General features: G+C 49.8%; 1 protein-coding gene across 1 annotated transcript in view; it reads left to right on the top strand.

Annotated features, from left to right (window-relative positions):
* OLFML2B (olfactomedin like 2B) overlaps positions 1 to 14,530 on the top strand; it is a 128,363-nt gene that overhangs the window by 78,857 nt on the left and 34,976 nt on the right. Inside the window, exon 4 of the mRNA XM_030572842.1 lies at positions 11,876 to 12,040. Within this exon, the coding sequence (XP_030428702.1) occupies positions 11,876 to 12,040 (165 nt within the window). The remainder of the gene's footprint in view (positions 1 to 11,875; positions 12,041 to 14,530) is intronic.

Below are 14,530 nucleotides of genomic sequence, written 5' to 3'. Positions count from 1 at the left end.
AGCATTTTGGGAGAGCACTGCACAACTCAGCCAAGAGGTCAAAAAAGAGGCACCTGAAAATGGTGCATGTGAATGTGATATCTTGGGTTACTGGACTGACCACATATGGTGATCTACAAAGGAGGGTAAGGGATATGGATGTTTCTATTTCTGTTTGAGATCCCTCCCTCTTTATCTAGTTTAACTTATTCTCTAGTTGGGTCATATGAGTTTCCCGCTGAATTATCAGTATTTAAAAAGGCAGAATTGGCTTGACTGAATAAGGGCGGAATTGTGCTCTCTGATCACCACTGTGTCTCTCCACATTCTGCTTTCCTGATATCTATAACTCTGTTGCTGGGAGAATAGAATATTAGAACATGATCTACACGTGGATAGATGGAGCAGAACTTTGCCCTAGGAGGGGAATCCACCAGTCCTTTAGGGTGGGATCTGAGTTACTACTGAGAATTCTTTCCTACGTGTCTGGCTGATGAGTCTTACCCACATGCTCAGGGTTTAACTGATCGCCATATTTGGGATCAGGAAGGAATTTTCTTCCAGGGCAGACTGGCAGAGGCCATGGGTTTTTTTTTGCCTTCCTCTGCAGCGTGGGGCACCGGTCACTTGCTGGAGGATTCTCTGCACCTTGGAGTCTTTAAACCATGATTTGGGACTTCAGTGGCTCAGACATAGATTAGGGGTTTGTTGTGGGAGTAGGTGGTTGAAATTCTGCAGCCTGTGTTGTGCAGGAGGTCAGACTAGACCAGGGTCTCAAACACGCAGTCCACGGAGATCTTCTGTGTGGCCCGTCAAGCTCCCACACCCCTCTGCCTACCTCCAGGCCAGGGGCAGGCAAAATACAGCCCGTGTTCTGAATCCGGCCTGCGGGATTGCCCCCCGTTGCGCCATGAGCCCCACGCCGCTCCCTTAAGCAGCTGGCAGCATGTCCCTTCGTGCCGGAGGGGTGGGGGAGGAGGCAGAGGGCTCCTGCATTGCCTTGCTTCAAGGTACTCCCCCCCCCAGCTCCCATTGGCCGGGAACAGGGAACCGCGGCCAATGGGAGCTTTGTGGGAGGTACCCAGAGGAGCAGCAGTGGAGCCCTGTGCCCACCCCCGCTCCCCTAGGGGCCGTGATTCCGGCTGCTTCCTGGAGCAGAGCGGCACGGCGCAGGGCCAGGAGCCTGCCTTGGCCCTGATGCGTGGTGCTGCCACCCCGGAGTCGCTCTAGGTAAGCGGCGCTGGGCCAGACCTTGCACTCTGTACCCCTCCTGCACCCCAACTCCCTGCCCTGAGCCCCCTGTTGCACCCCACACCTCTCCTGCACCCAACTCCCTGCCCCGAGCCCCCTGCCACACCCCACACTCCTCCTGCACTCCTTGCCCTGAGCCACCTGCTGCACCCTCCACCCCGACCCCTTGCCGCACCCCTCGCCCCTCTTGCACCCCACACACCAACTCCCTGCCCTGAGCCCCTGCCACACCCTGCACTCCTTCTGCACCCCCTGGAGACAGAGAAGGGGCAGCATTGGGGTGGGGACGTTGGGGAAGGGGGTAGAAAGGGGCAGGGAAGGGGTGGGAAGAGGCAGGGAAGGGGTGGGGCCTCATGGAAGGGGTGGAGTGGGGGTGGGGTCGGGGGCAGTGAGGGTGGGAGTGTCAGTGATGCGGCCCTCGGGCCAATGCACTAGACCTCATGTGGCCCTTGTGGTCATTTGAGTTTCAGACCCTGGGTATAGAAAGAGGAGGTTCCAGTTGGTGGCTTGTTTGATTACTCTGTGTGTGTTGCAGTGACCTGTGGTATATCGTTTAATACAATTTCTCAAAATAAGCAAGTGGTGGCAATGGTTTCAGGCTGCTCTTTTGCAGGAAAAGAAATTGTACTGGCCATGGCACTAACAGTGAAATTCAGAAGGATTTAACAGAATTTGAATCTTGAGTCTCTTTGAAGAACATAAGAACGGCCATACTGGGTCAGACCAAAGTCCATCTAGCCCAGTATCCTGTCTTCTGACAGGGATCCTATGTCAGGTGCCCAAGAAGGAATGAACAGAACAGGTAATCAACAAGTGATCCATCCCCTGTTGCCCGTTCCCAGCTTCTAGCAAACAGAAGCTAGGGACACCATCCCTGCCCATCCTGGCTATAATAGCCATTGATGTACCTATCCTCCATGAATTTATCTAGTTCTTTTTTGAACCCTGTTATAGTCCTGGCCTTCACAACATTCTCTGGCAAAGAGTGCCCCAGGTTGACTGTGTGTTGTGTGAAGAAATATTTCCTTTTATTTGTTTTAAATCTGCTGCCTATTAATTTCATTTGGTGACCCTTAGTTCTTGTGTTAAAGTCATAAAAAACACTTCCTTGTTTACTGTCTCCACACTAGTCATGATTTTATAGACCTCTATCATATCCCCCCCTTAGTCTCCTCTTTTCCAAGCTGAAACGTCCCAATCTTATTAATCTCTCCTCATATGGCAGCCGTTCCATGCTCCTTATCATTTTTGTTACCCTTTTCTGTACCTTTTCGAATTCCAATATATCTATTTTGAGATGGGGCGACCACATCTGCATGCAGTATTCAAGAGGTGAGCATAGCTTGGATTTATATAGAGGCAATATATTTTCTGTCTTATTATTTATCCCTTTCTTAATGATTCCCAATATTCTGTTCACTTTTTTGATTGCTGCTGCACATTGAGTGAATGTTTTCAGATAACTATCCACAATGACTCCAAGATCTCTTTCTTGAATGGTAACAGCTAATTTACACCCCATCAATTTGTATGATGGGATTATGTTTTTCAATGTGCATTACTTTGTGTTTAGCAACACTGAATTTCATCTGCCATTTTGTTGCCCAGTCACCCAGTTTTGTGAGATCCTTTTGTAGGGCTTCGCAGTCTGCTTTGGACTTAACTTGGACATTGCTTACCTTGGATGGTAGTCTACAGGATGATCTTCTCTGGAAGGAGGAACCCCCAAAAAATCTTTGCAGAACCTACACACACAGAGCCTGAACTTCCTGATCCAGCCCACTAAGTTATGGTGCCATGGACTCAGCAATGGTTGACTCTTTAGGTTGCAACAGTGAGAGTGTGTCTGACTGCAAAATGTCTCAGCTTCCATGAAGTCAGAATTAGTCCTGTGCAGTTGGGTGTGATATTAGGGGAGTTAGATATGTTCATTGTAGATGGCTGTACGTGGGAAGGGGAAGGAAATTTGTTTTGGTGGTGAAGAGTCTATGGGTGTTAAGTTTCGGTGGAGGACATGTGACCCGAGATCCAGGGCTGACTCTAGGTTTTTTGCTGCCCCAAGCAAAAAAAGTTTTGGCTGCCCCCAGTCCCAGCCCTGGGCTTCCACCCACATCCCCTGCCGCCCCAGTACTGGGCTTCCCCCTTTCCCCGCCACCAGTGCCCTACCCCCACCCCCTGCCGCCTCAGCCCTGGGCTCCCCTCTTCCCTCCCACCAGTCCCCCCCCCCACCTCCTGCCGCTCCAGCCCTGGGCTCTCCCCCCACCCACACCTGCACCCTCCTTCTGCCGCAGCCCTGGGTCACTGGGAACTCGCTCCCAGGGCAGGTCATTCAGCAGGAATTTTGGATGTGCAAAAAACACAGACAGGATTGATTCCCATATGGTTACAGAGCTGCAGTAAAGTGGAACACTTTTCAGCTTGTGTGATTGGAGGATATCTGGATGCATATTATAAGACTGTCCTCCATAAATGAAGAAAAGTTGAGGTGCCTTTATTATTCTTTTGTTCCATTCTTTCTTTCTATGGGGAATTTGCCAATGCAATATCACTGTCTTCTTTTTAAACAAACAAACAAACAAACAAACAAACAAACAAACAAACAAAAAAGGCAATGGCTGTTGAAAATAGCAATTCCAGTCCTAATAACCACTGGGAAGCATTTCTTGCTCAATTTTATCCTACTTTTTCTGCAGCAAGTTACAGTGGATCAGTATATTTGATTTGGGAGAAATGAAGTAACAGCTGCCCAAACTGAGCTTGAGCACTCCTGAATTTTGAGGTGTTCAAATCTGGAAGGCAGGTGCTGGCGGTGTGTGCGTGCAGGGGGGCTGTGGGCTCCAAGGGGTAGCACGGCAACATGTATGCAGCAGCATGTCTGGCGCTGTGCGGAGCCAGACACGCTGGTCTGAGTAGCATGGTAAGGGGGCTGGGGGGTTGGAGAAGGGGTAGGGGATTCCGGGGGGCCAGTCAAGGGACAGGGGGCATTGGATGGGGCAGAGGTTCGGGGGGGGGGCAGTCAGGGGCAGGGAGAAGGGGGGGTTAGATGGCTCAGGAGTTCGGGGGGGCAGTCAGGGGACAGGCAGTGATTGGATAGGCATGGGAGTCCCAGGGGTTTGTCAGGGGACAGGTAGGGGGTGGAGTCCTGGGGGGGAAATTGGGGGGGTCTCAGGAGGGGGCAGTTGGGGACAAGGAGAAGGGAGACTTAGATAGGGGTAGGGGTCCCGGGAGGGGGTGATCAGGGGACAGGGAGCGGGGGGGGTGTTAGATGGGTTGGGGTTTCTGTGGGGTGCAGAGGGAGTGGATGGTGGCAGGCTGGGGCTTTCCTCCCTGTGGAATGTCATGTTTTTTGAATGTTAAAATATGGTTCCCTACCATCCACAGTGCAACTCTCCACTCACAGCACACTGTCGCATGAGGTCCCCCTCCTTCCTTTCCAGTTGGTAGTGGCCAAGGGAATGCTGGGAAATGTAGTTCTTTCCCTGCTCCAGGGCTGGCTCTATAGGCAGGTAGCTAACCAAGGAACTACAGCTCCCAGAGGCCCCTGTTTGTTCTCAGCTCTCATGCTGGATCCCTGCCGCCCCTTCAAATGGGCTGCCTCAAGCAGGTGCTTGCTTTGCTGGTGTCTAGAGCTGCCTCTGCGGAGGTCCCTTTTCAAGAGTATCCAGCCTTGAGATTTCTTAGCAAGTTCCTGGAGTTTTATGATTATGTTGATAATAGAAAATGCACGCTAGCAACCTTCATTCTAGGAGAGAGAGAGAGAGACAGTGTGTGGGTGGGTGGAGTTAGGCCCACATTCTGTCTGTTTCTGCAGCCGGCATGTAAAAGAAAGGCACTAAGCATATTCTGCCACTCTTATCCATCCTGAATAATACCTTACTCTACTGCCTTTCCCATTGCTTTAACTGGGCCTGTGTGTGTAATAAGGTATCCAAGGTGAACAAAGGTGGCAGAATTGAGCCCATAGGTTGTAAAATGCTGTAAGATCCTTCTGGATGAAAAACACTGTAAAACAGCAAGGTATTATCTGGATTTATTAATTGTATTTCGATAGCAGTTGGGAACTCCAGTCGAGGATGAGTGCTCCATTTTGGACAGGCAAGTAACAAAGAAGATCCTGTCTGTGACTCCATGTTAAGTCTGTTACAGTGCTTGAGGAGTTCACACTTGATACTCGGTTGGTGAAATATAAATATAGAACACACAACCACTCTGGAGTTTGTGCTCTGGTTTGTGACAGTCTGCCCTGACGTTGGCAACCACGTCCATGAGCCACTGCAGACAGCCTAACACTGGAGTAGTCGTGGCAGGATTTACATGCCATGGGTCAACTGAATTTATCAATCATAACCCAGTGCTGTTAAAAGTTTAAACTTGCTATTGAGTATTTAGATGTCATATGATGGGTTTCAGACAAAAGACCTCGAACAGCTATGCTTGCAGTGGGGAATATCCTTTTAAAGGAAAACCCTAGATCAGGAACTGAGAGCTTTGCTTATAAGTTTTGACAAGGCATCCAAGGACCTTCCTGCCCCAGAAGCCCTAGAAGCCATTGCAGTGTTAGCATTTATATAGCAATTTGAAAAGTATTTATAGTTATTACTGTTCCGTGTACCGAGAGTTAGGTATACCTTGGTACCTGCTATATGTCACTGACCAAAGGCTGGTCCTGTAGAGAGTTGCCTCTGTAATTGTTACCATGTCTGCTTACTATGCTGCTGATCCCCTGCTGTACACTGCCCCTCCATGCCAATGTACATCCCTTGCCTCCTCCAGGTCCCCCTAACAGCTGCATGATACTACTGTGCACGCACCACAAGCCAGATGCCCACACCATCCAATATGCATCGCTGTCATTGCAGTATTTTCCAGCTGAATGCCTTCTCCAAGGGCACGCACACCCCAGTCTGTTAATGCCACTCATACCAATCAATATGACATTTATCCTTGGCAAAATAATGGAACAGCCGATGCAGGTCTTTACAGTTCCACCTTTTAGCTCTTTACCATTAATACCAATCAAATGGGTCTTGTCAAATAAACTTGATATTATGCTTTGACAAGATCACAGGTCTTGTTTAAAAATGAAAACTGCTGACATAATATACTTTGGCTTCTATTGGGCATTTGACTTAATACCACACAACATTCTGATGAAAAACTCACTATATAAACAAGAAAGCATAAAATTGCTGCTGGTAAGATTTGCTGCTGACAGAAAACTTGTTGGAGCTGGTGAATAATGATGAGTCCAAATCACAGATACACAGTGAGCTGGATTGCTTTGTTGGGTGTGTGCAGTCAAACAACGTGTTTTAATACAGCCAAATGCAAGGTCATACATGCATCCAGAGACAAAGAATGCAGGCCATGCCTACAGAATGGGGGACTGTGTCCTGGGAAGGACATGGGGGCATGATGGAAATGAGCTGAACATGAAGTCACAGTGCCTAAAAAGGTTGCCTAGTTGAGAACCACCTCACTCTGAGCTGTATGGCCACAGCTGGGACCAGCAGAAGTGCTTGAGCTGGAGTCCTATTGGTAGAGACAAGTGGGATGCTGGCAGTGTGTTCTCTGGGAAGGCCCGCACCTCCCCGATCTGAAGTAGCCACAGTTTGGATCTACAAGGTTATCTCAGGAATATGGAAACTTATGAGGAGCGGAGATTGCAAGGGTGAGAAAGTGCAGGGGGAGTGGGATTTGACAGCTAGGATGTAGCATGGACAGGCCCCCTTCAGCAATTTGATAAATCTAATCATTAAATAACCAACTGAATGCAGGCTCCCAGGGTGATGCTGCAGCAACAAAATCGAACACAGTACTTAGACATATAAGCAAACAGCTAGCAAGTAAGAGCAGGAAGGTTACATTAAATAAATGTGGAGGTGTGAGACCATTTCTGGATCCTGTGTCCATTTCTGAGGGCCACACTTCAAAAAAGATTTTGAAAAATTGAAAGTTCAAAGAAGGGCTCCAAAAATGAATCCAGGACTGGAACCTGCTTTGCAGTCCTGCTGTGAGGAGCTCTTACTAAAGAAGTAACAAAGAGAAGGTCAAGAGGTGACTTGCTTATGATCTGTAAGTACCAATATACAGAGAAGTGTGACAGACCCAGACCAGTGGGGTACAGGAGTCTGGTAGAGGGCAAATATACTGGTCACTGGATGAGTAGTTTTCTGTTCCCTGAGTGACCAGAGCAGGGTCTGCACTAGAGTAATCAGGAAACTGCTAGAACCAATTAAGGCAGACAGGCTGATTAGAACACCTGCAGCCAATCAAGGCAGGCTAATCAGGGCACCTGGGTTTAAAAAAGAGCTCACTTCAGCTTGTGGTGGGCATGTGAGGAGCTGGGAGCAAGAGGTGCAAGGAGCTGAGAGTGAGAGTGAGAGGGTGAGGGTGTGCTGCTGGAGGACTAAGGAGTACAAGTGTTATTAGACACCAGGAGGAAGGTCCAGTGGTGAGAATAAAGAAGGTGTTTGGAGGAGGCTATGGGGAAGTAGCCCAGGGAGTTGTAGCTGTCATGCAGCTGTTACAGGAGGCACTATAGACAGCTGCAATCCACAGGGCCCTGGGCTGGAACCAGGAGTAGAGGGTGGGCCTGGGTTCCTCCCAAACCTCTGAACTCCTGATCAGACACAGGAGGAGTTGACCCAAACTGTGGGTTCCACCAGAGTGGAAGATCACTGAGGTGTGCAGATCTGCCAATAAGCGCAGGACCCACCAAGGTAGAGAAAGATCTTTGTCATAGGAGATACCTGATATCAGAAAGCAGCAGACTAACATGGCTACCCCTCTGATACCTGATATCAGAAAGCTTTTTATTCTAGCAGCCAAAGGCATAAAAAGTTCCAGTGGCTGGACACTGAAGCTAGCCAATTTCAAAAAGGAAATAACGTGTACATTTTTAACAGTGTGGATAATTAACCATGGCAACGGATTACCAATCTGGGGCTTGTCCATCACTTGATGGTGGCTCTTTCTACAACTCTGACCCAGACTCGTTTAATCACTAGCTTTTGGGCACAGTGCAGGAATCATTGGATGACATACTCTGGCATGGGTTATGTGTGGGTGCCTCACCTTAACAGTCCCTGTAGGAACCCCTTCAGTGTACCAGATCCCCACAAGGGACCCAACTCTTCCTTACACACAGCCCACACAGCCTCAACCACAGCAGGACTGAGCCTCTGGGCTCAAGCACTCGTTTCACACTGGGAGCGCTGCCCAATGAGTCCCACTGAGCTACACTCCTAGTCAGGGATGTGTAAACTGTTCAGGGACCCATGCACCTCAGCAAGTATTTTCAGTGACACCCGGAAGCCTTTTCAAACACAGTCATTTTTATTAGTCAACTGGATATAAACTCAGAAAGTCCTCGTGTTAGCAGAGAGACTCAACCGTTAAGACACAGTCCATCCTGCTCAAGCTAGTGCTTTACTCAGCTAGGCCACTGTCACTCTCCATCTGTTTCTTTGTCGGTCCCAAGCGAGAGCTGCTGAGTCTCTCCAAAAGCCAATGTTTATCCCAGATATCTGACACCTTTTGGTCCAGTCTCATCCTCCTGCAGACTCATGCTGAGTTCATAGAATATTAGGGTTGGAAGAGACCTCAGGAGGTCATCTAGTTCAACCCCCGCTCAAAGCAGGACCAGGACCAACACCAACTAAATCATCCCAGCCAGGGCTTTGTCAAGCCAGGCCCTAAAAACCTCTAAGGAAGGAGATTCCACCACCTCCCTAAATAACTCATTCCAGTGCTTCACCACCCTCCTAGAGAAATAGTGTTTCCTAATATCCAACCCACATTGCAACTTGAGACCATTACTCCTTGTTCTGTCATCTGCCACCACTGAGAACAGCTGAGCTCCATCCTCTTTGGAACCCCTCTTCAAGTAGTTGAAAGCTGCTATCAAATCCCCCCTCACTCTTCTCTTGTGCAGACTAAACAAGCCCAGTTCCCTCAGCCTCTCCTCGTAAGTCATGTGCTTCAGCCCCCTGATCATTTTCATTGCCCTCTGCTGGACTCTCTCCAATTTGTCCACATCCCTTCTGTAGTGTGGGGACCAAAACTGGACACAGTACTCCAGATGTGGCCTCACCAGTACTGAATAGAGGGGAATAATCACTTCCCTCAATTTGCTGGCAGTGCTCCTACTAATGTTCACATGATTCACCTGCCAGTTTCCTATTGGTAGGGGCCAGTTGTACAGTCCTTGGGCTCCCATTGTCTGTCTGGATGCTCCATTGATTTTGGTCTGTTTCAGCCAAACCTTTATTGACCCATTTATACCATCCCTGACAGATCTGAGACATGTCTCCTGCTCTGCCCAGGGAGCATTTAACCCTTTTGCACCCACTAGCAATCCCTAGTCAAGTTGCACATGCGTATCAAGTAGGTCACACCATACACATCATTCATTAAACATATTACAGAAAATTCCCACTTTGTCACAGCAGGAGGTCAGACTAGGTGGTCATTCTAGATCCTTCTGCCATTAATATAGATGAACAGAGCCAACTCTTGTATAGTAACAGAGGAACTACGGCCCAAGATTCACCAGTCTGTGTTCTGGGCAGTGGAGGATGATGTGTCCTGTTTTCTGCCAGTTTCATAGCTGAGAAAATGTAATTAGATAATGAAGCAGTTCAGTTCTTTGGCAGGATCTGTGCCCCAGGTCCTTCTGAGCATGGGAGCATGTATGGTGACAGAGGCATGGAAGAGGCAGAGCTGTTGCATGACAGTCATAGCATCAAGGCAATCTAGTACAATCTTGGAGTTTTACACAACACACTTGGCAATTTTAAGGAACTCACACAGAGATCAACAATAGCAGTACTCATAAGGGGCTTCAGAGCAGTGGAAGGACTGCTGTGTATCCAGCATCCTCAGAGCTGGGAGCTCCATGTCTGCCTGGCACCTGACCTGAGAGGCTGTGCTGTGTCAAACTCCAATGTTAACAACCTAAGGAAACGTTGGTTGTACACATGCACATCAGTGTGTGAAAAGTGCCAGCAGGGAGTCACTGTTGTCAGTGTGCACAGAGCAAAATGCCAGGCAGGGTTTACAGAACCTCCATTGATTTCAGTGAGCATTTTGCCTGAGTAGGGACTTATATTATGAATGCAGGATTTTACTTATAGACTATACAATGAAGTGAGATGAAAGTGGCAATATAAATCCTTGAAACCAGAACTTCTGTCACATATAACCACAGGGACCCCACCATGGGTTGGCAACAGGGCTCAGGCCAGGGACCTTCAGCCCCTCAACACAAACCTGTGCCACTTGAGCCAAAGGTGTGAGTGTTATCCTGTGTGTGGCCCAGCCACTAGTGGGGGACATGACACAATCGTGACACAGCTGTCTGCTAGATAGCAGTGGGATGTTAGAGATCAGGAGTTCTGGGTTGTTGGGGTTCTTGGGGAGTTCTTGGGGAGGAGAAGTGCTGTCCACAGGTTAGAGCTGTGGTTACAGTCAGGGTAGCCATCTTAGATCTGGCATGTTCATTCTGCAAGACATTGTACCTAAGCAGATGAGACTTGGTCTGCCATATTAGAGAATTGGATTCTGCTCCCTGCATCGACCTTGTGCAACCGCTCAGTCAACTCATTTGTGCAGTAGGGGAAATAATACTTGCCACTGACCCAGAGTCTATGGCCATGCTTGGTAGTAAGGGCTTGAAGTGGGTAGCAATGCGCACACTGGAAGAACAGACTTTAGAACGTATGGCCTCCTGGCTCCCAGCCGAGGGCCCTTTCCCATAAGACAGTGGTTTTCCACCTGAGGTCCACGGATCTCTGCGGGTCCACAGACTATGTCTAAGATTTCCAAAGCACCTCCATTCGAAATTTCTTAGGGGTCCGCAAATGAAAAAAGGTTGAAAACCACTGCACTAAGTTAAAGGGCACCTTGAGGGCAAGTTTAAGTCTCTCTCTGTGTCCACTCTGTGGAACATCACCCAGCCCGGTGGTGCTGCAGGATGGGTCGGCAGCCTGCCTATAATGATATGCTTTAGCACTAGATGTCTCTGTGCTGTATTAAAAGTTCCATAAAGGAGAGTTGTCATGGGTGGTGCATGAACCACTAGCTGGGGAAGGCTAGCCACCAGCCCCCCCCCCCGCCTTCTGCCCACTCCTCCCACTGTGGCCACCAGATCCTGTCCCAAGATAGCACCCCCAGCCCTGGAGCACTGGGAGGGAACACAAGCAGGGTGGCCCTACCAGCCCCTGGAGCCAGGCCGCAGAGCGGAAGCGGGAGCCCTGGGGGTAGAGCATGGGTGCGACCATGCATGACTGTTTGGGGAGGCATAGCCTCCCCAGCCTATGGTACCTGCTGCCCAAGGGAGTGATCTCTCGGAGAGACTAGAGATGAAAGTGGCTTGTTTTTCTAGGGCTTCTTGTTCTCTCTATGTGGCTGCTAGTTAAGAACAACAATAGGAAGTCCCCTCTTCTCGCCCCAGAAAGGGGTCCTGAAGAATAATCAGGCAGCAGATGTCTGTCTAGTGAAGGCATTTCTAACTGTCAGGGTGTGCCATTCAGGTTAGCAATAATGCAAGCTCCAAGCACGTTGTGACCAAGGGCCTGAATTTGGAAAGTGCCAATGGCAGTAAAATCACAGCTCTCTCTTTCTCTCTCTCTCAATTTCCTAGGAAGTGTCCAGAAACCTCACCAGAGAGAACATGGATGCAACAGGGAACGTGGATGTAATTTGGAGTGAGCCAAACACAAGGGACAAGGAAAACTGTTCCAGCAGCCTCCCTGACATCCGGAGCTCCCTGCAGAGGGATGCTGCAGCTGCATACACCCACACTGAGGTAAGGCCAGCCGCCTTCTCCTGGCTACACATGGAAATTTCAGGAGCCCTGTTCCAGTTCAAGAGCACTCATTTCCGCTGGTGCAGGCAATGCTCAGCAGTAGGACTGGCGAAAGGTGTTGAGGGAGAAATGTACTGGAGCTGCAGGGCTAACTCTGAACATCGGGGTTGGAAGTTGGTGGACTTAGGCATCCTCACATGGCAATATGTGGTGGGAGTTGCATCCCCTCGTTATCCTGATGCCTGTAGGTGGCAGGACAGAACAGCTGCCTCCCCATGGAGCCCCCCTCCTCTGCCACCACATTCCAGGCATGTCCTTAGCTGGGGCACATCTTGTCCAGGCTTGGGTTCCTTGACCTCTGCATGTCAAGCTCAGGCCTCTCCGGGTGGTCAGTCCCCACTCTGCCATGCAGTGTGTCCCTTACAGGCAGGGAGGGAGTCACCAGCAGCAACACACTGCACTGTGGCTTTAGGCCCTGGGGAGAGGAGCTGGCTTGTTGGCTCTGGAGACTTACTGTCATAGAGCAAGACAAGTAGCACTGCAGGCTTACCCTGCATGTGAGCCTGAGCTGTCACCCGAGGACAGCAGGATTCCACTTCCATAACTCATTGCATGCTCGACCTCTTCTCAGACTGCTCAGAGGGGGTCCACTGGAGAGGTGCTGATGAGGCCTCATTGGCATACATATCTGATTTTACCATGAGCACCAAACAGCCTCCAGCTGGTTCCTGCCGGTCTGAGGTGGGTTAGCATGGACAGGCTGGCAGGGGCTGGCTCCATCCCTCCCTTCTCTTCCCTGCAGAGCTGTTTTCCCACTCACCTTCGTCAGGACTGTAACTGGCACAGCTGATCAGAGCTGTGGGATCAGACCCATAAGGCACTCGGCAGTGCCATGGGGCACCATGACTCAGAGGCATGCGCTGAAGGTGCTTCAGCTGCTAGGCCCAGTAAGCACCTGGAGCCATGACTGAGGGGAGTGGGTATTTTACTAGGGCTAGCAGGAAAGGGAAGGGTTGAAAACACCCTGGGTGCCATGGCTTCAGCTGTTACAATTCAAGATAAAACAGCAGAATTCGTGGCTTGGCCCTGGGGACACCCAGCTGAGGGTTCAGGTCCTCATGTGGCTGGGGTGCCCTCTCCAGTCTCGTTCTTTAGGATAGCAGATGCCTCCCCCAGGATCACCACATGGCCTTTCTCATCGGGGCCCCTCTACTTACAACAGCACTTCCTGCACAGTTGCTGCTAGCGGCTGCTCCAGCCAGAGCAACGATTAGACTATGAGGCCTGGTGTATAATTGAGATGGAATATATGGGCCAAAGGTGTTACTGCATGCCAGTCCCTCTCCAGTGTTAAACCAGGTCTGGGTTGGGATACAGAGCCCTCAGCCTGCTCCGTGCCATGGCAAACACTCCACTACACAGCCTTTAAACCTCTTCTTACAGAGAAAGGACAGAAGTAGAACCAAGCAAAGCATTTGAAATGTACAGTATTAAGTCAGGCTTCCAGTGTAACAATTGGTCTTGTCCCTTTCCCTTTAGCTGGAGTGAGCTTTAGGAGGAAAAGCCCCTTGTTGGAGTGTCTCTAAGATGGGATCCAAGATGGCAGGAACTGTCCTTTTGGGGAAGAGAGAAGCAGTTAGCTGAGAGTGGCTGGCACTGCTATTACAGTTTGATCCTGTTTCATCCCAGCTGGTGGCTGGGATTCAGCCACAGCTGGTGGAGGTGGTGATGTCATCTGGTTTCCTCCCTGGCCTGGTCGGGTCAGGACACTTCTCAGGATTAGCACAAAGAAGGGCCAGGCCCAGGAGATGGTGGAGGTGGCAGCCATGATGGTGAAGCTCGCTCCAGTAACTTCTCTCTGGTTTTTACCCCTCTTTCTGTAAGGAACCCCAATGGGAGTGGCGGGTGGAATATCCCATCCCCTCGATATTTTGTCCACCAATTAGGCCTAATATCAGGCACGCCAATTTTGGTGTTTAACAACCATAACTTCTTCTTCGAGTGATTGCTCATATCCATTCCAGTTAGGTGTACGCGCCGCGCGTGCACATTCGTCGGAAAACTTTTACCCTAGCAACTCAGTGGGCCGGCAGGTCGCCCCCTAGAGTGGCGCCACCATGGCGCTCCATATATACTCCTGCCGGCCCACCCGCTCCTCAGTTCCTTCTTACCGCCCGTGTCGGTCGTTGGAACAGTGGAGCGCGGCTTAGCTGACCTCCACTTCCCTAGCTACTCGTTTTCTCGTATTTAATTATGCAGTTATAACACTTTTATATATATATTTGTATGGTTATACGTGTTTTCTTTGCTAACATGGTTAGTTTAGTTAGCGGGGTTCAGGAAGTAGCCCCTTCCATGAGCCCAGTGCCGGAGCCATGCATGGCTCACCGGGTTTTAAAAAAAGGGGCCCGGCTTGCCAGAAGCCGCGGCCGAAGAGAGATCTACATGACTCCTGTTTGAAGTGCCTCAGGGAATCACACTTGACAGATA

This window comes from Gopherus evgoodei, chromosome 8, assembly GCF_007399415.2.
Source record: "Gopherus evgoodei ecotype Sinaloan lineage chromosome 8, rGopEvg1_v1.p, whole genome shotgun sequence".
Classification (NCBI taxonomy): Eukaryota; Metazoa; Chordata; order Testudines; family Testudinidae; genus Gopherus; species Gopherus evgoodei.
The sequence above is the reverse complement of the archived record's forward strand: the minus strand, read 5'-3'. Positions and strand labels throughout refer to the sequence as shown.